We start from the raw sequence: 21,199 nt of genomic DNA, 5'->3' as shown, positions 1-21,199 counted from the left end.
TTAATATTTTAACAGCTATGTTCATTAAACAATTTTAGGTTACTTTGCATTTCAATTTTTTATTTCAAACATTTAGCTGGGTTCTGCTATATTGTGTTATATTTCACAGCTGGGTACACAAGATTTATTCTTTTAATAGTTCTGTTCTTTTGACAGTTACTCATTTATGTGGTTTCCACTGTATTTCTCTCATTACTTGGCTTTTCTGCATTTTAAATAGGGAAGAGGAAAAAGTAAGATGCATTTTTGAAGAAGCAGCAGTTAATTCACCTTAACTGTAGGGGACAGTCATAATATAGATGTTATAAAGAGAATGTCAGTAAGATGAGATCAATTGATCTTGAGAAAAACCGAGAGAATTGGGTTGGAGCCCCAAGCAAATCTTTAGCAAGAATTGTGACAGTGACTGAGATCTGTTTTTACTTCTGTACTACAGTCCCGATCTCAAGGATTCTTTTATTCCTTCAGGTTTGAACTGTACTTTAACTTTATTGAATGGTTTCTCACTTAAAATTAAAAATAAAGTTTTGCACTATATGGAATTACTTTTTCATAAAAGCAATGTGTTCTTTCGATTGTCAGAGCTGATTTGTTATTTTTAAATATGGTGCAGTGTTGTAATGCTAAGTAACAGAAGGTACGGAGTGCAAATGTACTCATGCTCCTGCTATTTTCACTAGGAAAACTCCTACTGATGGCAATTCAGAGTCAAAGTAGTTGTTATTCTCATCTCTAATTCCCAGATGATTTTGTCTTTCTGTCCAGCTTTGATCGGTTTTGAGGGTTTTGATTTCATCTTTTTGTAGTCTGACTGACTGGGATGCTAACTGTGTGGAGAAGTGAAGTCAATGTATAGCATGCTGCAACAGAGTGTTAGAGGAGATTGAATACCTAGGCATCACATCCTTCATTAGGCAAGGCTGGAAGAAGAATTGGAGTGTGGGTGAAGCATTGCACACCTGGAGCTCCCTTCTCAAGAGGAAAAAAAAAAAAAAAACAATAGTTGATTGTTTGCCAGCTGCACCAGAGTTCTGGACATAGGAATTTATGTGTTTTGAATGACCGCAAGACCGCCTCTGTGACTGCATTGTGTGAGGAAGGTTAAATGCTGAGTAATTACTAAGTTAAATGCTGAGAAAATAATTGAGTAAAATGCTAGCTAATGTTTCCATCTGATTTACAGACGAGCACTTAGATCAGAAAGAATGAACCCTTCCTGACATGGGAGAAAACAAGGTTGAATTCAAGAAAACATTTTTTTGGTGGTAGTTCTGTTGTTTTTTCCCCCATTCCATAAGTGGACATGAATCAAACTGGCAATGTTCTGTTTTCTGCCTTTGGTTACGACTTACGTCTTGAATATGACCAGCCTGGGAAAGTAAAAAATTCGCAAAGATGCATAACAGTTCAAGGGGTGTTTCTAAATAGATCCAGTCTAGCAACTGCTTAGTTCATACAAATGCATTTTCAAAATGTTTTGGGTTTTTTTTGTAGTTTGATTACAATGTCTACCAGCATAATTTATTGTGCAGTCAAATTACACTTTCTTTTTCTTTGGTTTGCTCTAGTAGGTCTGATAAAACAGCCGCTCATTTGCATTCATAGAATCCTGTGGTTCCCATCCCATGATTTTTAACTGATCATACAACAAAAACTGTAAATATTGTGGGTTTTTTGTTTAATTTTTAGTATAACAAAACGTTTGTATATATTTTATGGCTAAGAAAGCAACAGAAGGCAGCACTTGTATGATGATTCTTCTGGTTTTATCCTGCTGTAACAGCAAGTGTAGCAGCAGATGGCATTCTACCCTCACAGTTGTAAATCCTCTGATACTCTGTCTTGCTGGCAGGTATCTACAAATATGCAATAAAAAGGCTCACACTTGGAAGCAGAAAAATTAGACGTATATCAAACGACTAAGTTAATGCACATTTATATAAATATTCGGGATTGCTTGAATGTCTTTATTTACAGAATGGATAATGGAAATTTTGCTTGCTTCAGCCATGTTAAAATAATTTTTAGAGGTATTTCTCTATTTGATCATATGCTTGCATACAGAAAAGCACACAATGGTTACAGAAGGTTGAATGAAATTGTAGAACAAGTCATATAAATATATTAATTTTGTTCATTAATTAACTAATTTTTAAATGTGTGCATATTATAAAAGCAAACTCATTATAGAAGGAAAATTGGCTAGGTAAATACATGTAAATGCCTACTTTACTAAACAGTCCACTGGGGCTTGCTGTCTAAGGAAGAATAGAAAAACCTTGGAGATATCTTCTGTAATATTGTAATATACTTTAGGTACCGTTATATTTCCAATACAAAAATAATACATCAAGATACCATCATTTGAATTAGATAGAGCAGTGAATGAATATATATATATTATATTTATGTTAAAATACGAGACAGGATTGTTTGGTACTGTATAGCACTATTGATATCTGTCTGTCTACCAAGATATATTTTGTTTTAATGCTGATGTAGGATGATCTTTTTGTGGCATATTGCTGATTTAGATGCTGGCAGGGTAGTAGAAAATAAGTTGTCTGGAAAAGCACTTTGTTGTGCTGTACTGAAACTATAGTTTCATCTTCTAGTAGTTACCTACAAAACAGTGGCAGCTTTGTCATTACCGTGCCTCTGTAAGCCACTAGGGTAAGTTGTGTAATACTGCACTGAAATCTGCCTCCCGACATCCAACACATTACTAATTAAAGAAAACATGAATTTGAATGACTCTTTTCTTCTGTGGTATGGTTAACGCATGAACAACTGTACAATTATTTATTTACATTTGTAACTGGCACTAGGCTGGGAAGAAATATAACCACATAGGACAGGATTGGGATTCAGAAGGACCTTCGTAAGCTGCAGAACTAGCCTGAAAGTTGAAAATGCTGATCAAATGCCATGCTTAGGAATGAAAATTTAGGCTTATGACTAGCAGTGGCAACTCTCTGACCAGGCATCATTATTTCACATAATGCTGTGGAGATGAGTGTTTTACAGGCAGGGTTACTCAGCAGTGTGTGTTGCTTTTGCACAGAAGAAAATACCTCTTTGTGGATGTAGTAGTAGGATGTTATGTCAGGAGCTGGAGGTTCTTACTCAGTTTTGTTTGATTCTGCTGGGGCTTCACCTGCAGCATGTCCAGGTGTGGGCACCGTGCTTTTGATAAAAATGTAGACAACTGGGAGAGTATGACAACAGAAATAAGTTATATAAATATTATCTTCTTATCTGTATAGAACCAGCTGCCTTGGTTTCCTTTAGCAAAGAATTTTGGGGTAGAACACAAGTCAAGGACACATGAAGGGTTGTTTTCTAAATCCTGGTGAATCCTGGTGAATAGATGCTCTCAGTGTCCTTGAAGGGAAAGGTGAGGTAGTAGGCTTAATAAGATTTCAGGAAAGCTTTTTAATTATAGCAGTAGCAGGGTGTTGATGAAGGCTACCAGGATGATTTGGGGACTTCTGATTTAGTCTAGGTGTACTTAATTCATTCTTCCATGAAGAACAGAATAAATGAGAAGTCCTGCTTTGGTCTAATCTCACATTTTGTGATAAGACTATTATAAATGGCTGCGGTAGTGTGCTGTGGCTTAGCCAATAAAGCATGCTTAGGGGGAAAATAAGTCCTGTGTATTGTGCATTATGTTGATCAACCACTGATACGCATTTTTTTCTGTTATGTCAGGTTTTTATTTTAGCCCAGTATGTTCCCGATAATTCCATATGGTCTATCTGAATGAAGAAATAATATGAGTAATAAGGGTGACAGGTATTACAGTATCTGAACATGGAGAGCCTGCCTCCTTTTCCAACAAGAGAGGCAGGCACTGGGAGGGGTCCATAACCTTCCCTAGAGTGGTTGAAACTGCATCTGGTGGGAACCCCCTCCTGGGGAGGGGTGGGTCATGGCACTGGGGCTCACATTTGGTGTTGTGACCAACTGGTAGCATGCCATTGCCAAGAGTAGATCCAAGTGTAACTTGATGGATAAGTTTTGCTGGTTAACATTTCACTTCAAATTGAAGATAATTACTAAAATTTCTTAACTTGAAGTTTAGTTTAATGCTAAGGAGTCTGCATAATCTGGAGTCCTGGGCCTAGGAGTCATGACTTCTAGCAGCGTGCTGTTCAGCTTTTGGGATCTGTGCAGCTTATAACAACGTTATTCCAAAGATTGTTCTGGTTGAAGAATTCTTTCAAGGTACACTTAAGAGTTGCTCTTGCAGTATGCTCTTGAAAAATACATACAGAAATAAAGTTCTTACTGCTAGTTCCTTTGCATCTTCAGGTTTGGTGTGAATGCTTTCAGGTGGTAAAAAGTAAAATAAAATGTTTAGATTATTATAGCGATTCTACATAACAAATTTGTTTATTATTTGTATAATAAATATTACATAAGCTTTAGAATTAGGGTGTAGAGCTGTAGATCATCTCACACTGTTTTTTACCTTGCATTCTAACAGACTTACGAATTTCATCTTCCTTAATTTTGCACTTGTCATGTGTGCTTTCTACAGCATGTGGCGCTATTTAACTAGATTTATCCCTTTAGTTCACCGTTGCCATTCCTGAAATGTAGAGGTAAAACTGGAAGGTGTGAAAATAACGTTAGTACTAGCAAATGTTTCAGACTGAGCTGTGCTCTTCAGCAGAGCCTGGTTACAGATGACTGCTGAAGTTGTTTTTTCAGCTTTTATAAGCAAAGCAGTTTGTTGAAAATCTCACCCATGATACTAATCAGAATAGGAAAGCTTGCAAGTTTGAGGTTTGTTTTGTATGTGAAAAATAACTTACTGGTATTTCCTTAAATAGTTTAAAATTAAAATGTGTTCAGGTAACTTTTTTGCTCCACCACAAAGCAATTTTTTTGTTGTTGTTCTGCTCATTCTAATCAAACAGTAGCCCTACTGTGTTTTGAGTGTTCTGGCGGTAATTTTAACCTACCAGGTGTCAGTAGTTTGAGGGCTACCTGTAGAAGTGAAGATCACTGGGTGTTCCAGCAAGCCATGCATTTGCTTTGCTCCGGCCTTAAATAAAAGTGAAAGGGACCCAAGGCAGAACAGTAGGAGTTATAGTTCTGACTCTTCTGCTTCTGGGAAACAACCCCATGTACAGATGAAGAGATGTGGATGTTGTCATCTTCAGGTGCATCAGATGAGCAATCTGTGGAATCAGGTCTGTTTTTTGCACTAGGGCAGGTGAGAGTAAACAAGGACAGGAAAGTGGATTAATGTTTCATAAGGAGCCTTTATGAATACAAGCTGAAGCATGATTTTCAAGGGGATGGGGGATGCAAATGGAATTTCTTACTCTATCCTGTACTTTTTTTTTTTTTTTTTTTGCTTATGTGGTTAGTATAAATATGTTAGTGCATTAACATTTAGGATCACATCTGAATGTGTTTTTAAAGCTTTTAAATTATAGACTTGACATGCGAGGTAGATCTGCATTATGATTAAAAAAAAATATCCGGAGGGTTTAGAATTTAGACTACAGTGTGTTTAGAGGAGAGGAAAAATATCATTTCCTTGCTATGTTATTTGCAGTAGCTGAAAGCAAAAAACATGTGTAACCACGTATCATCTAAGCTCTGAACAGAGGTTTGTCTTCTAATGTGTAATGTGTATGCTGTTGACTTATGTTAGTTTGCTATTTCTTCAGTATATGTATATTTGATTACATTGCCTGCAGCCACAGAAGCATGACCTAGCCAAAAAAAAAAAAAAAAGAAAATGCCACCAAAGAACAAGAAAAAAAATAAACCAAAACCAAAAAAACATAGCTAGAAGGCTTTGACTGCTTTCACCCTGCACATGCTAAGACTCAGAGATCTGCAGGAATCCCACTGATTTTAGTGGGGACCTTTGCAAGTGAAGGTGTTGGATCGTGGTACATCTCATAAAAGATTCTGGGTCCTAGTGTCTTCATGATTAATGATATCTTAACGCTTATGAATGATTATCCTCTTCTGAGCTGTAAAATATATATACTGTTTTATTTCATTACAATGAGGTGAAGATCACAACACTGACAGGTGGTGGAAATTAGCAGGCAGTTTTGAAATTGTTCTGTGCACTAGAAATTAGATCTCATTTTAATTCAGCTTTTCCAAACTAGTAAATGAGGTTAATGCCATACATATTCAGCTGATATGGATGAAGAAATTGATATAAAGTAGATCAACATAGCTACAGGGCTACTTTAATTTATAGGTAAAGAGGCAGTGATAAATGAAAGTAATGTAGTAGTGGTCACTAAACTCCTCAGCCATCAGGGATTCAATAGTGTTAGCTGCTCATTAAAGGCATTGTTGGGGTACATCAAATAGGAATTTGAAAAGAAATAGCCAACTAACCCTTAATTATCAAAATATAGAAAATACTAATTATGCCTTAATTAGCTTTTCTTTTAATGTACTGAAATTGTTACTTTTTGTGTAGCACAAATGGATAGTTATATCAACAATAAATAGGTTGTTTTAATAACTTTCTTTTACCTCTGGGAAAACCACACTCCAATTTTTAATATGCAATAATGCTTCTCTCTAGCCTGTAGGAGATGAAAATTATTAAGTAGCTTTATTTTTTGAAGATTTTACAGCAGCTTTGGGAAGAATTATTTCACCATGCATCAATTATTTTTAATTGAACTGAATATTTTTCAGATTGCATGAAATGCCTCTCATTTAAGTTTAACATTTAGAGTTTGTTAAGGAAGCATTGTAGTGAGAATTGGGTACAACTTATTTCTGTGGCATATTTTAAGAACAATACAGAATGGTTGTTTCAGAAGAAAAGTATTGTCTCTGATGTTTTTCATGTCATTGGGCTAAACCTCATGTTCTTGTTCCACAGCTACCCCGCTGTTTGTGGGGCAGCGTGATCCTCTTCCTCTAGTGTTGGATCCAATCTCCTTGCAGGTCCTACAGGAAAGCCAAGTGGGAATTGGCTTCAGTGGAGTTTGGATCTATCTGGTACTGATGAAAAACTTCAACATCTGCTGCAAAATCCTTTTTCTTTTGAGGCAGCATGTAGCTGTAAAGCTATATATGCAGGACAAGAATGTCACAAGTAGGACGTGGTTGGTTTTATCAGGCACAACAGGGATGGTGGGTATTTTTTGTTTGTTTTCTTTTTTTTAGATAAATGATGTGAAGGAAATGCTACATTGCGCTGGTCATAAAAGCCTCCAAATTCAGGTAGTGCTCCTTGCAGAATGAAATAGAACATAACTGCTGCTACAGGAACCAAACTAGATGGCATGGTGGTGGGTGATCAGAATATTGCAGGATTTTTCAAAATGTGTAGAACAGGTACAAACATCCCACCTAAGAAATTTTATTCATGACATTTTTGTAAACCTTTTCTTCTAAACAATGTTAGCTTTAAAGTTGAGTAACTAAAATATTAGTTTTCTGCACAGACCACGTCCTTTGTGAGTGGAAAGAACTTTCAAGCAATATTCCTGGACTAATATTTCAACTTAATTGTCCAAAAATGGGACCAGCTAGGTTAATGGGTTCATTGCTTATAAAAATGCACAGTTATTTTGGGTTGTGTCTTGCTCTGACAACCTTGCTTCATGTGAAAAATAATTGGATTTCCATTGAAGAAATCTCATACTTTGTAAGATTGTTTAAATACTTATTGCCTAATTATTTGCTCTTCTGTTTATTAAAATAAAAATAAGAAAAAGTAAAAAGGACTAAACCATAATCTAAGACATTTTAATGCAACAGTTTTTGTTTATAATGCCTTGGCAGACTTTAAGTCACAATATACTGTCCCTATTGTTTAACTATTTTTAGGAATTGCTTCATTGAATTTATTTATAATTTTGAAATTCTGTTTAGGAAAGAATCGATCAGGACATAAAGACAAATATTAAGGACTTTGCAGAGTCATAAACTCTGAGTTTCCTCATCCGGTTAAGTAGTAAAGTATTCTTTATTTACATATCTTCAGTTGTGTCATTTTCTTTTTACTTGGTTGTTTTATGCAGGAGTCAATATGTTCTTCTTCTTGGACTATACTACACTTTCTCCTCTATGTTTGCGTGTTATCTTAATGTTATGTTCTCTGTTTTCCCAAATTAAAAAAAATATATATGTACTCCTAGTCTTCCTCCTCCATTTTCTGATGCTATTTAAAATATTTAAATTCTTAAAGTTTGTTTTTTTTTTAACTGCTGTGTTCTTGCTGTTTGGTTACCTATGCATTTATCTTACTAACTTGTTAGCTTTTAGCTCGTTGCTCATGACATCTTACAACCTGAATGAACCTTTATGTAGTCATTAGTTAATCACATACTTGCAATTAAAGGATTGGTTTCAGTAAAGTGCTGTGCTTTTTTATTTTATAATTTTGTAACACAAATCAGGCAATCTTAAAAATAAATAATTAGCACAGTTGAGTTCTGCAGTTGGCTGTAACTGAGCTTTATTTTGTAGCTGCTAATAAAGGCACATTATCATGTTCAGGCATCGCAATTATCATTGAAATGTGTATGTCCATTAACTGCAACATTAGGCTGAGGATATAATTACTGTCTAGAGCCAATATCTTTGTGAAGTTACATCTATGATGCTATTAAGCTATAAGCAATATTTGTAAACTAATATTTAAACGATTCAGAATTGATACCATCACTTCCGGACTTAAAAACTAATCCTAATTCCACTACAAATTATTGACTTCTTAAGTATTTGGCAAATACATTATTGGGTTGTTTGGATGCAATTATAATTTGTGATTTGAAAGATACTGCTACTTTTTAAATAGCAAGTGCTCAGAACAAATTAAACGGGTGGCAGGAGAAGGGAGAAGTTGTGGTAACAGGAAAATGCTGATAAACAGTGGTACAGTATGTTACAAAGGGTTGTAGGTACATTTTTTGGTTTGGTTTTGTCTTCCTGTAGTAGTTATATTAGGCAACTGGGGGGAATGCAACACACAAAAAAAACATGCTAAGTATGCATGGCAGTAGCTGACTATTCAAGAATTAATTTTTTGTTCTAACCCCCTGGCATGTGAGTGATAGCCTTAAGTTTGGTTACCTGTCTCATACATTGAAATTCAGGAAATGCAGGTGGAGGGATACAGGTTAAACAGAATCCATCTTACTGCATTTTTTTTCTCTTATTTTGTGTGCAAGTGCATTTTAAATATTTCTAGCATAGCGGAACTATTGCATTGTTTAGCAACTTTTACCTGATGTCATCTAATATAATTCTTTTTCCTATTTTAGAAAAGTAGTTTCAAATTTTGCTTTCATGTACCTCTACTTTTTGTCTTACTTAGCTCTGTTTTGTCTTTATGATCGGACTTAGTTGTAATGATATTACCTGTTTTCTCACCACGTCACTACTGTTTTTTGTTTGATAATTCAGTTCACCTCAGCCAGACGCTGAGCAACTTCTGACTGCTGGACCTTTTCACTTGTGCTGTATATCCCATACCAGCGTAGCAAGAAGGAATAAGTAGGAGGCAGGGCATCTGAAACAGGCTATCTTGTGACTTACTCAGCTAAGATCTATTGAGTTTGTTGCTGTAAGTTGACCTCTTACCCTCATTATTTAAGAAGCTTAATGAATTAATTTCACAGACCTTGCAGTAAGTAAATTAGCCATCAGAGTTCGGATCGGAGTGCATAATTCTTTAATATTAGGCTACTGGAATTTTTATGACTCAAGTTAAACTTAATTATGAAATTGCATATTTCTTTAATGCAGAGAGGAAGAAATCTGCAAAATACCATGATAAGTATATCTGCAAAAAAAAGCAAAGTCCTGGGAGGTTTGATTGCTCTTGTTGATACTGGTGAATAATACCAAGTCTGGTTAAGTACTGTGTTTATAGTCTGCACTGGTCAGCAATGCTAAAAGGGTTTTTTCTGTTCGTGTTTTAGTTGATCAGCTGGTTAGCATCTCCTTAAAATTGCTTAAGAACTTAATGTAGTTACCAGTGATTTCAGTATATTACTGAAACCATCTCCTAGAATTGTGTTGTCCTTTTAGGTTTATATGGGGGGTAGCAGTGTTCTTAAATTGGAATTGTTCTAGAGTACTAACTTTAGTTCATTATCAAGCTCTCTTTCTGAAGGTGTTATTTTACCCAAGTAACAATCTTTCCAAGTAGATTTATGCACTGATATTTTCCACACTTTCATGTGAAGCAAATGGGATAATTAAGTGGATAAAGTACAAGATTCTGTTCTTTGTGACCTCAAGGTCAATTGTTTTTGACCTTACCAAAAAACAAAACAAAACAAAAAAAAAAAAACACACCACAATTGTTTCTGACCTGTGTTAAGTGTTGTATGTGAACTGTCAATCTCAGGTTATTTTCTCTGCTTGTTTTGTGAGGCACAAGTTCTAGCAAAATCCAGAATTGCAAAGAACATTCTATTTCTTCTTTTACCTTCTCTCACATCACTGCGTTTTTTTCCCCTTAAACAAGATTAGATGGCTTGCATGCCTATTATGGTGGTTTATTCATATATTTTCCTCATGCTTTTTAGACTTAATAGCAAGTTGTTTGTACTGAAAGATGAATGCTGATCCTTTAAAAATGAAGAAGGGAAACGAGCATTGCAGAGCAGCATGTACAGACAACTGTCTCTTTTTATCAAGCTGTTGTCACCTAACTATCCATTCTAGCCAGCAATACATCACTTCCACTCCAGAAGAGATAAAGTCAATGGAGCTGAATTGCTAAGAACTATTTCCTGCAGAGCAGCAGCAGTCAAACCCAGGATATACTATAAGAAACCTTTTGGGGTTTGAGATATGAATGAGGCTTCAGCTGCTTCCTCTATCTTGCGCTTCCTTTCATCTGGAAACTTTCCAGGATGATGAAGTCATCAGATTTCTGAATCAGGATTTTAATTTGGAATACACTTGGCTTTACATGCCATATGCAAATATGAAAGTATAAATGGCTTGATACTATCCGCTGGCTGAGTTTAGCATAGTAAGGGAAATATCCCTATCAACGTAAAAGGTTACAAGTGAGTTGGTGAAGGATTTCCTCTGAGTCACCTGTGGTGTTCTTCCTATGTCCTGTGTTTAGCATCTATATGAAAATTACTTAACTAAGAAAGATTTGCTCAGAAACCTCTGCCGAAAGTGTATTTTGATCGTTCAAGGAAAGGGTTTCCAGTATGCACTCCTGTTCTTACTGGTATGTCAGTTCATGGCTCATCTTAGCATTTTGCTAGTGCCTGCACGGTCCTTCCAGTGCTTTCGTAATTTTGGGTATCCTCTAGTGAGTTAAGATGTTCCAGGAAAAAATGGATTCAGTCTTAAGTTGCTACCAAATATTAAATAAATGAGGTAGGTATTCCTTGATGATGTGTCTTCTGTTGGTGTTAGGGGGTTTCATCTTGCTCCTGCCATAATCTATTAAAGGAAACATTTCCATTAAGTCCAATGCTTTTCTTCATTTGTTAATTACCTAGGTTATTTATACTGTTACCAAGATCAAATAAACTCTGGGCATGAGTGTTCAGGATTTACATCTGTGTTTCCAAATGTGTTTAGCAGCATTGCCTCCTGTTGACTCGCAGGTCAGCCGTGGCCTTTCAGTCTCAAGGACTTACTAGTAAAGTAAAATGTAAAATGGGTATTTGCTAGGCCTTTAATGTTACACAGTGCAGTGGTTTAGCTCTCTACATATATCCCAGAATACCGAAGACCTTTTAGTAGTGGTCTGCACAACTGCAGTGCAGTCTTATGCTTCTCCTAATTGAGCTTTTCCTTCCACTTAATTGACGAGATCTCAGGACACTGAAAAGATACTAGAGTAGTTAATTCCCTAGAAGTTAATAGGAGACAATAACGTTGTTTGGTAGTTGGTGAGCTGGTGATCAGTAATTCTGTACAGGGGAGTTTCCCTTTCTCAGCTGAGATGTAAAGGTTTGCTTTATAATCAGAGACTCTTTGTGACAGAAGGGTTAAACTAGAGTTAGTTCTTGTGGCTACAACACATAGTCCTTCACTTGATCGTATAGTAGACAAATGAGAAATCCCTAAAACATACTTTTTCTAGAGAATGGTCTGTTTGAGTTAAGAACACACAAAAGTGACAATTCATAATACCTATCAAAAGATCGATTACGTGCAACTCCCTCCAGTACCCTAGTGGAATGTTTCATTTCAGTCGGTTGCTTTGGTGAGTTTCTTCTCATTTACTACCCCAAGCCTTACTTTCTGTGCTAGGCCTAGGGAGTTCAGAAACTGAGTTTCTTCTGTTTCTGTCATTAAAAAGTAATCAATGAAATAATGGGGAAATGAAAAGCAAGAGATCAAGTGTGGGGAAATTGTGTGAGTGACTTTTATGGGCACCTGAATTTTAACTGGGTATTTTAAAAACTGTTTTTCTCATCTGTTTTAGGCATGTTCTTTCTTCAGTGCTCATTGGAAATACTTGCAGAGTCATTCACAACAAAAAAAGACTGTCATAAAAGTGGGGATGAAAGGAAGATTTTGATTCATTCTTAACTAAATTTTTTTTTTTCTTTGTGATAATTTTGAGTGTAGAAAATGTGTAGAATGATTATTGATTACAATTGAACTATTTTTTTTGGGGGGTGATTCTTAACTGTGTGCTCAAATGATCTTCTCTTCTGCAAATGTATTTTCTTACAACTACACAGGAAGGATCGCAGAATGGTTCGGTTTCAAAGGGACCTTAGAGATCATCTCATTCCAACCCTCTGCCGTGGGCCGGGACCCCTCCAATTAAATCAGGTTGCTCAAAGCCCCGTCCAACTTGGCCTTGAACACTTCCAGGGATGGGGCATCCACAGCTTTTCTGGGCAGCCTGTTCCAGTGCCTCACCACCCTCATAGTGAAGGATTTCTTCATAATATCTAAATCTACTCTCTTAATTTAAAACCACTACCCCTTGTCCCTTCACTACACTCCCTGATAAGGAGTCCCTCCCCAGGTTTCCTGTAGGTCCCTTTTAGGTACTGAAAGGTTTCTATAAGGTCTCTGGAGCCTTGTCTTCTCCAGTCTTAATGAATCAGAGAATCATAAAATGGTTTGGGTTGGAAGGGACCTTAAAGGTCATCTAATTCTTCTCCTCCACCATGGGTAGGGACACCTTCTGCTAGACCAGCTTGCTCAAAGCCCCATCCAGCCTGACCTGACACATTTCCAGTCCATGACCTCAGCTCTCTCAGCCTGTCTTCATAGGAGATGTGCTGCAGCCCTCCTGATGATCTTCACGGAATTATTTTAGCATTTTATCAATCGTGAGAAGTTTGGTCAACTTTCTGAGTTACTGCTTAAGGTCTTGTTTTCTATTCAGTGAGACCCATTGAGTTCAGAAGCTGAGGCAACACGGGTTTTCTGAAGTTTTAATGTTAGGGCTCTAGGTGTGGAGGTTTGAGAGATTGATTGCATGTCCTTGAAAAATTGGAGTAAGAACTACAGGCAAAAGGTTACCTAACTTAGAGACTGTGAAAGCCCAAGACAATTAAATGGAGTTGATATGAGACTCTTAGCCTAGCAGCATTCTGAAATTTTATTCAGAAGTGGATTGGTGAAGGTGGGCTGGCTGATGAAATCTGATTTCTTTACTTTTTTCCGCTTTCCACTAAATGTATGGATCATGTGCACTTTTCATCCCAGTTTATTGTAGGAAAAAATGGTATTCTCAGATATACCAAAAGTCTTTGTTGTCTTTACGTTTCCAAGTTTGACTGGGAAAATAGTGCTTAAGAATAATAAATATGGAGACATTTTCCTTTGATGTGATTAACTTTGGCAGTCACAATCCAAAGAGCATACAAGACATGGTATTAGAGGCTATCTAATGGTATTAGGTGTATGTGAGTATTTTTTTCTCCAGTAAAAAGGAAAATGAACCCACTACTACTTTATTTCCTTTTTTGTGTTACGTAGAAGACTGGCGTCTGGGAAGTCTTGTGGCAAACCTGCCTACCCTGGGTCATTCTCCACTGTAGGGAGGGTTTGGTTTGCCACTTGCAGATCTGGAGAACCTTTATGAGATAAAGGTCCAGGTGAAAAGTCAGTGCCTCTAAGTGTGCTTTCCGTCCAAGCAAAGTAAGCCAGTGAGTTTGTTTGTTTGTTTGTTTTACCAATAAGAGGTGAGCAATTTCAGTTTAGGTGTCTGTAGTAGTGTTGGTAGACTAACTTTTTGAAGAAGCAATCTTCTTTAAACTTTCCAAGCCATTGATTTAAGCTTATTTTTGCAAGGCCACAGTGCTCAGGTTGGAAACCATTTCACACCATCTTACTGCCTATTTTGGATACTGTTACAATGTGAACATCTTGAACTTTAGGAATTCCCATGGTATAATGTCTTTCTTAACTAGTCTTTTGTTCTTCCTTCAAACAAAATATTGAATTCTGTAACTTTGACTAATGAGGCTCTTCTGAAAGTGTTTTTAACATGCTATGAAATAAATAATTTCAGCTAAGATCAGGACTGAGAATACCACCTGCTTTTTCTGGTTGTGTGGCCCCTGATAGTAGATATACAGTGCAGTAGATAATTTTCCAAGCAGGATATATGACAATTTCCGATTTTCTTTCAGAAAGCAAGTTCACCAGTAAGTTTCCATGAACTGAAGATCCTGACACTTGCAGTACTTGCAGTGCACGTACATGATTTTTTTTTCCACATAGGCTACTGCCCATGTTTAGCTACATATCCAGCTGAGGTTCTTCAGAAACTAGAGTCATTCCAAATCTACCGTGAGTGAGAATAAGATGCACTGTTTCCTATTGCTATTACAAGGTTGTTTATAATCTTCTATTAGAGAGACATAAATTCTAGAAGTGCAGTTTCTAATGGTTTAATGTGGACCTGAGGAGATCATATATATCTATATTATTCAGACTTCCATGTTTTCTTAAAAGTTGTTAAAAAAAGATGTCAAACTAATAACATGTTTAAGTAAATACACACATCCTTTGAATTATAACAGAACACTGCTTTAGCCTATAGTTATCTAAAATAAGTCATCACCTACCAACTCACTGAAGTCAATTAGTTGTTTTTAGGTCAAGGGGAGGGATTTTGGAATTTTGACTAATCAACAGCCACAGAGAAATTTCACTGGTAGTTCTGCTTCCTTAATCTGTTGCATAGATACAGGTATCTCTCTGTTTCTTTTCTGTAATAGTATATTATTTTCTATAGCTTTTTGGGAGATTCATTAACTCACCATCCTTCAAATTAAAAATGATGATCGTTGGAAGTTCAAATGAATTGAAGGGAAAATGGCCATTTGTTTCTCTGGATGTTTACTAATACACATAATTTCATTATTCTCATGCAAATCAGGAATTGCTGCACCATCATTTGCTCTGTCGGTCATTTTTGAAATTAATTGACTGGTGATAAATACTGTTTATTTCATCAAGATCATCATCTTTTCAAAAAGTTGTTTCTTTAGCGTTCCCACTGAAAGTACAGAGATGATCTTCGCCATATGAGATAAATCACAGGCTTACCAACTGCCTGTAGATTATATAGCCCTTCTGTGTAAGTGATGTTTGACAGTCATGAGTTACTGTGGTTAAATTTAGTATAGGATTGGGACTATTCCTTAAGGCTGCCAGTACCCTTTGAAGCTAAGAAGAAAAGGTGTTCTCCTCAACAATTCGGGTTGGAGGGAATTTTGTATTTTGCAAAGTAAATACCCAGAATCAGAGAGAAACTTTGATTCGTATTTATTAGTATTTATCGTAATCCTTTTAAGAGTAGGGAGCTTCCATGGTCTATGTCCTAAAATCCGCCATTTCCTTTACAAATATTTACAAATAAATAACATCTATTGGGAAAGATGTAATTTGTGTTGCAAGTAGGAAATCAGCAGAGGGAGCACGAGTTAACAAACAGAATTATATTCAGTGTGATGGACTGGTGATTGAAATGGTTCCAGTGAACAAGCAGTGAATAATCAAATACTTGTGTGCGTCGTAGTCTAGAAAGAACTAATCACAGTAATACTTTCATACTACCAGCTTGACTACACTTAGACTGTAAAATAGGTAGTGTTGTTTCGAGAGGCATATAGGGCTGTCACGTAGAACTGAGCTATGATATGTAGGGGTGTTTGGTGAACCTTAAATAAAGGAGTGAGCATAGTTGCAGTACTTTTAGCAGTTATGAGGCAGTTTGACTTTGTTATAGTTTCCCTTTTGCTTTCTTCATTGCCCAATAAGCAAGTACCTTGTGGGGTTATCTACCTTCCATTCATCTCTGGAGGGACAGGGGGACAAAAGCAGGAGGGTGGAGGCTGATCGCTCTGCGGTGTCTTCACCTCCAGGTTGGTGATGTTGAGCTTCCTACTTCCTTTGATGCTGCTTGGGCCCAAAACAAGTGAGAAAGTACTTAGAGGAAAACATGTTTCATTTTTAAGCATGCTTAACCTCAATAGTTATGACAAGTTTTTAAAAATCTGTGCATCTGAGATGGCATTAATAATTCATGTGTGTTTCATTAAAAAAAGAACAAACTGTCTGTAGGGTCATTAAATTCTTACTTGGCTAAGATCATCAAAGTTTAGATGACCTAATATGGTACATGGCTGGGGTCGTAATATGCTGCTTGAAAAAAAAATACCTTGTGATTTAGTTTTGATTCTGACAATACTCAAAAGGATTTGTTATGTCTTACAGACCTTTCTGCAAACTACTAATGGGATGAACACAATATATCACTTTTATAATAGTGAGCTATTAAAGGCAAACATAAAGCAGTCTGAAGCCCATAAGTGCTGCCAACAGCTCCTGCTTTAATGAATTCCCTTTTAGATGTCCATTAAATGCTCATGGCAAATGTACTCATAATGGAAATGGCAAATCTAAATGGGTAGATATGAATAATCCATGGAGTTTAAATTCTGTTTATGATCATCTTCACATTTAGTTTTCAAGACAACGCAGTTTAGTTTTCATTACAGTTTGGAATAAAGAGGACAGGGAGTAATTGATTGCTTCAAGCAGATTAAAATCAATGGGTTGCTTTTCAAAGAACCCGTTCAATGCAGTAATTTCAACTTTATACATTGATTTAGGAAACTCTACACAAAATGTTTTGTGCTGTGTGAACTTTTATGTGGAAAGACTAATACTAATTTTATTTCTATATATCTGTATATAGAAATATATAGAGGTTGTTATCAGTATGTGCATGAGTAAATAGTGATCTATATTAAGTCATTTTGATATTATTGCACTCATATAATGAATCAATGAGATTCCCGTCATCATTGTAATACTGTTTGTAACCCATTAGCACACAGAAATTACAGCCCATCATACATCATTACTGTGATTGAGGCTTTATTACCATATTCTCAAATTGCTTGCTTGCTATAAAACTAAATAGACACCAGACAACTATAGGTAGACGATAGACTGTGCATTATTGTACTGGAATAATGAAGGATTATTGTAGCATAATGGGGCACAACTTATGAGGAAAATAAACTTGGCAGCAAAGGAGAACTTGAGTGTTTTTAATGTTTGTTGTTAGTACTTTAAAGGTCAAATATATTTGTTATGATCAAGTTACTGTTTCCTTATTTCATGAATCATACCCTTTTCATATTTCAAATAGGCCTTCTTTATATTTAAGTATTTAAAACCTAGGAACTGCACTGCAACATTCACCTCCAGAGACAGATTGATGGCTTTCGAAGTACCGGGATGGCTGTGGAGAGGTGGTGGGGAGGCTGGTACGGCATCCGTAGCAATGCACAGTTGTATTATGTTGTGCTAAAACGAAACTGAAGAAAAACTACATCAGCTGATAAGAAATGATTGAGTTCTCCAAACAGAGCATAGGCAAAATACACACCAGGAATTTTAGGAGCTGTAGAGAAAGATCTTAAAAGAGGAAAAAACGGAATTTGGACTCCGGGGAACTTAACAATCCCTTGTGAAAGAACTGGGGACTTTTACTTTACAACAGGAGGACTCAGGATGCTCTCAAGGTAACTTCTTGTTACCATGTTCTTGCTTTCTTCTCTCCGTTTGCTTACACCCCCTTTTTCTCCTTAATTGCCTTCCTTTTTGCTTCTTTCACAATAAATTCTTTCTGTGTTAAATCTCTTCAGTGAATTTGAAATATCGCCTGAGCTAATTCATTCATACACCTAGAGCTTTTATTATGTAGAATTTAGAGTGTTCCAGAACTGACTGTGTTCTTCCTAGGCCAGGCATGCACCATTCTGCTGAGGAGTAATGGAAACGTTCCGAGGTCCTGTAGCGGTTCCAGGTTATTACAGTGATCAATTACTCGTGTTTCAGGAGGAGCTACAAGCCTTGGTTATGTTCAAGTACCAAGCTATTAGTGTCCATATATGTCAGCCCTATTTTAAGAGGGCATGTAGTAAATGGATGTTATCAGCCATAGTGAAAATGGAATCATTGTTTCTGGAAGCTTGTATTCAAGTGGACAGTGAGAAACAACAGGTCCTCACAACAACCAGAAAGGAAAACTGTGTACCCTTATGTCTGTCTGGGACAATTATTTTGTTTCAAGATTTGAATGACTGGCTACCAAGAGGTGGTAAATCTTCAAGGTTATCTTGCTGTAGCTTGGCTGGGATCCCAAGGATTCAGCTGTCTGCTCCTGACTCCTGTTTTTATTCTTGAGTAACAGTAATTGTGTTGACTCTAGTAACTGTTACTAAAAATGGCCATCTAACACATTTCTTTTGGAGGATTCATCTAAATACAGGGGTAAGATTAACTTCACTGGCCAGCACTAATGCTTTCTCTCATCCGAGAGTTTTGTTATCATCTGTCCGACTATATAAACGCAACTGAATAAGTGGGGAGACAAAGAGAATAGAGCAATTTTCACTTTTAAAAACTCTACTGCTACTATAATATCAAACACACAAAATGTGTGAGAGAATAAATACAAGTAATTATTTCACCTTAGTTGAGTAGGAAGGCAAAGTCAGATTAGTAATTAGATAAATATCCTAGTCAAAAATACCTTAACTCTAACCACGCACAGCTGTTTGATTTCTCCTTTGTCAAACGTATTTCTGATTTTAACATTGTCAACTCAGCAGGTTTTCTAACCATCAAGCTCAGATGGGTACATTGGAAGGTAAATGAGTTTTTCTAAGGCTTTCAGCTAAGCTCCTTTAAAATAAAGTTACACTTAACTGCCTTTATAAGCAAGTATTTTTACCAAAAAAAAAAAAAAAAAAAAGATTTTTTTTCTTTTTAATTAAGGAATTTTGTTGTCCATTAGGGAAAATATAAGTAGCCATTTAACTTCTTGCCTTTCTACATGTATTGTTATCCTGCAAACAAATGCTACTTTCTTACTAGAAAGTTGTACAGCAGTATCTCTGCTGTTACAATCAAACATGAGTGTATGTGTTCTCACAACCTGTTCCCTGTCATCCCTATTAAATGAGTATGAATGTAAAGGCAAAACACTCCTAGCTGTACTTTTATTTTTATCTTTTTCAATAACAAAGCTTTTCTTCATGTATTCTTTCAATTCCTGCTCTGTCCTTCCATGTCGCTAAAGTATTTCCAGTTTCGTCACCTCTCCTGAACAGGCAATCCAACTGAAGGCAGTTTTTGTTTGCCTGTTTTGTGGAAGGCAAAACCCTTGAAATATAAGTGCATCTTCTTTACTAATTTAATATCTGCGTGTCCTTTAAGCCACATGCTTGTTGTCAGCAGGAAGGGAATCTTTGGGACTTTCTTCTTAAGCAAGTGTTGATATTCTTTACTAGAGCTGTGTGGGGGGAAAAAAAAAAAAAAAAAAAAAAAAAAAAGAGGTTAGCTTTGTACTCTGTAGAAAGCTCAAATGATTCTTAATCTTCTTGTGCAATAACTGCTGATCTTATACAGAAAAAGATCTTGCTGTTTTCTAGGAGACTTCTACCGCATCAGCACTACAATGAAAGAATCAGATGCAGCACTGTCCTAATGGTAGCATGGATGTGGTTCTGCACTCTTGAGATCTCTCTTCGTGTGTGTGCTTATTTGTAACACTTCTGGTGTGGGCATCCAGGTCCTGAGCTTGTATTCCTTTGGTTTCTCTCTCAGGTGACAGGTAACAACAAAGAATTTTTCTCCCCTGTCTTTAAAAAGGAATGTCTGGCAGTCTGAGACCTAAAGTTTGAAGTATCCTGCTGCTTTTCCTAAAAGCTCATGTCAGGGGTAGTTCGTCAATGCCAGTTTGGGAGTATTGTTTTTAATAGGTGTTTTAGGATGGAGACGGATGTGTTTTCACCTATGTGGCTTTGTGTGACGAGGTCAAAACAACAAGATAAATTTCCATCCTCCTTATTTACTGCTGACTGATACTTAGGCCTTCCAGCCATGAGACGTTCAGAGCCAAGATTCTCTTTGTAGTCCCCATTTGTTACCATCAGATCTCAAAGATAGGTTCTGAAAGAAAAAGACGAAATAGTCTGTTATGGTGACAAGAAGTTATTCATCTTTCAGCAGTGTTGTAACATCCTTTTTACTAGCCTCCTCAGAAGGATCCCAATCTTCACACCCTTCTAAATTTGTGTTGTATTCTATGTCGTCTTTCATCAATATTCAATTCTTCCCTCCTCAACCTTTTTAGAATATTACAGCAAAATGCATTATCTGTTTCTTTGCTTGGGAAGGTGGATCTTGCTTCTGAAAACTGAGTAGCTGAATTTTCACATGGTCAAGCATTATAAGCACTTCTGGATGGCTAACGAGGAGTCAGGGAGAAGACTTCTTAGGGCTTGGTTATCTCAGTGCAGTTGAAAAAGGTAATAGCCAGTGTTCAAACTTCTCAGGAGCTATCAGAATTAAGCCATGTCTATTTATCCCAGTGCCTTCCTCCAGAGAGAAAGCTACATTTATACCCACACTGAAAAGTTTATTCATTTCACATTTGCTGAGAGGTTATAAATAGGAATTTCTATGTTAATACTTGTTTTTTCTCAGTGTATGAATAGCCATCTGAATTACTATTCTTTAAAAAAAAAAATGCTTACAAGTAAAAGGAATCTTTGAGATGCATAATCCATATACACTTCCTGTCTCTTCCCTTTCTAAGCTTGCTTATCTCTAGTGCTCAGTGAAATGGTGTTGGACGTGGTTTGTATTAAATAGTCACATCGAGCATGCAGTGGTCAGAGCTTTAGTCTAATCTTCTAGTTACTCCATG

The 21,199-nt window shown here is 36.5% G+C and overlaps 1 protein-coding gene across 10 annotated transcripts in view; it reads left to right on the top strand.

The window, feature by feature from the left end:
• Positions 1-21,199, top strand: part of RANBP17 (RAN binding protein 17) — a 159,957-nt gene that overhangs the window by 28,704 nt on the left and 110,054 nt on the right. For 7 of the 10 annotated variants that reach the window (XR_011101293.1, XM_068697834.1, XM_068697835.1 and 4 more), the window contains one exon: positions 6,949-7,137. The exons of the other annotated variants lie outside the window; for them this stretch is intronic. Coding sequence is in view for 6 of the 7 variants with exons in the window: in XM_068697834.1 (XP_068553935.1) it covers positions 6,949-7,137 (189 nt within the window). In the remaining variant the exon portion in view is untranslated. The remainder of the gene's footprint in view (positions 1-6,948; positions 7,138-21,199) is intronic. 10 annotated transcript variants of the gene reach the window in all.

The sequence above is a fragment of the Anas acuta genome, chromosome 14, assembly GCF_963932015.1.
Source record: "Anas acuta chromosome 14, bAnaAcu1.1, whole genome shotgun sequence".
Lineage (NCBI taxonomy): Eukaryota > Metazoa > Chordata > Aves > Anseriformes > Anatidae > Anas > Anas acuta.
This window is presented reverse-complemented; position numbering and strand designations above follow the sequence as displayed.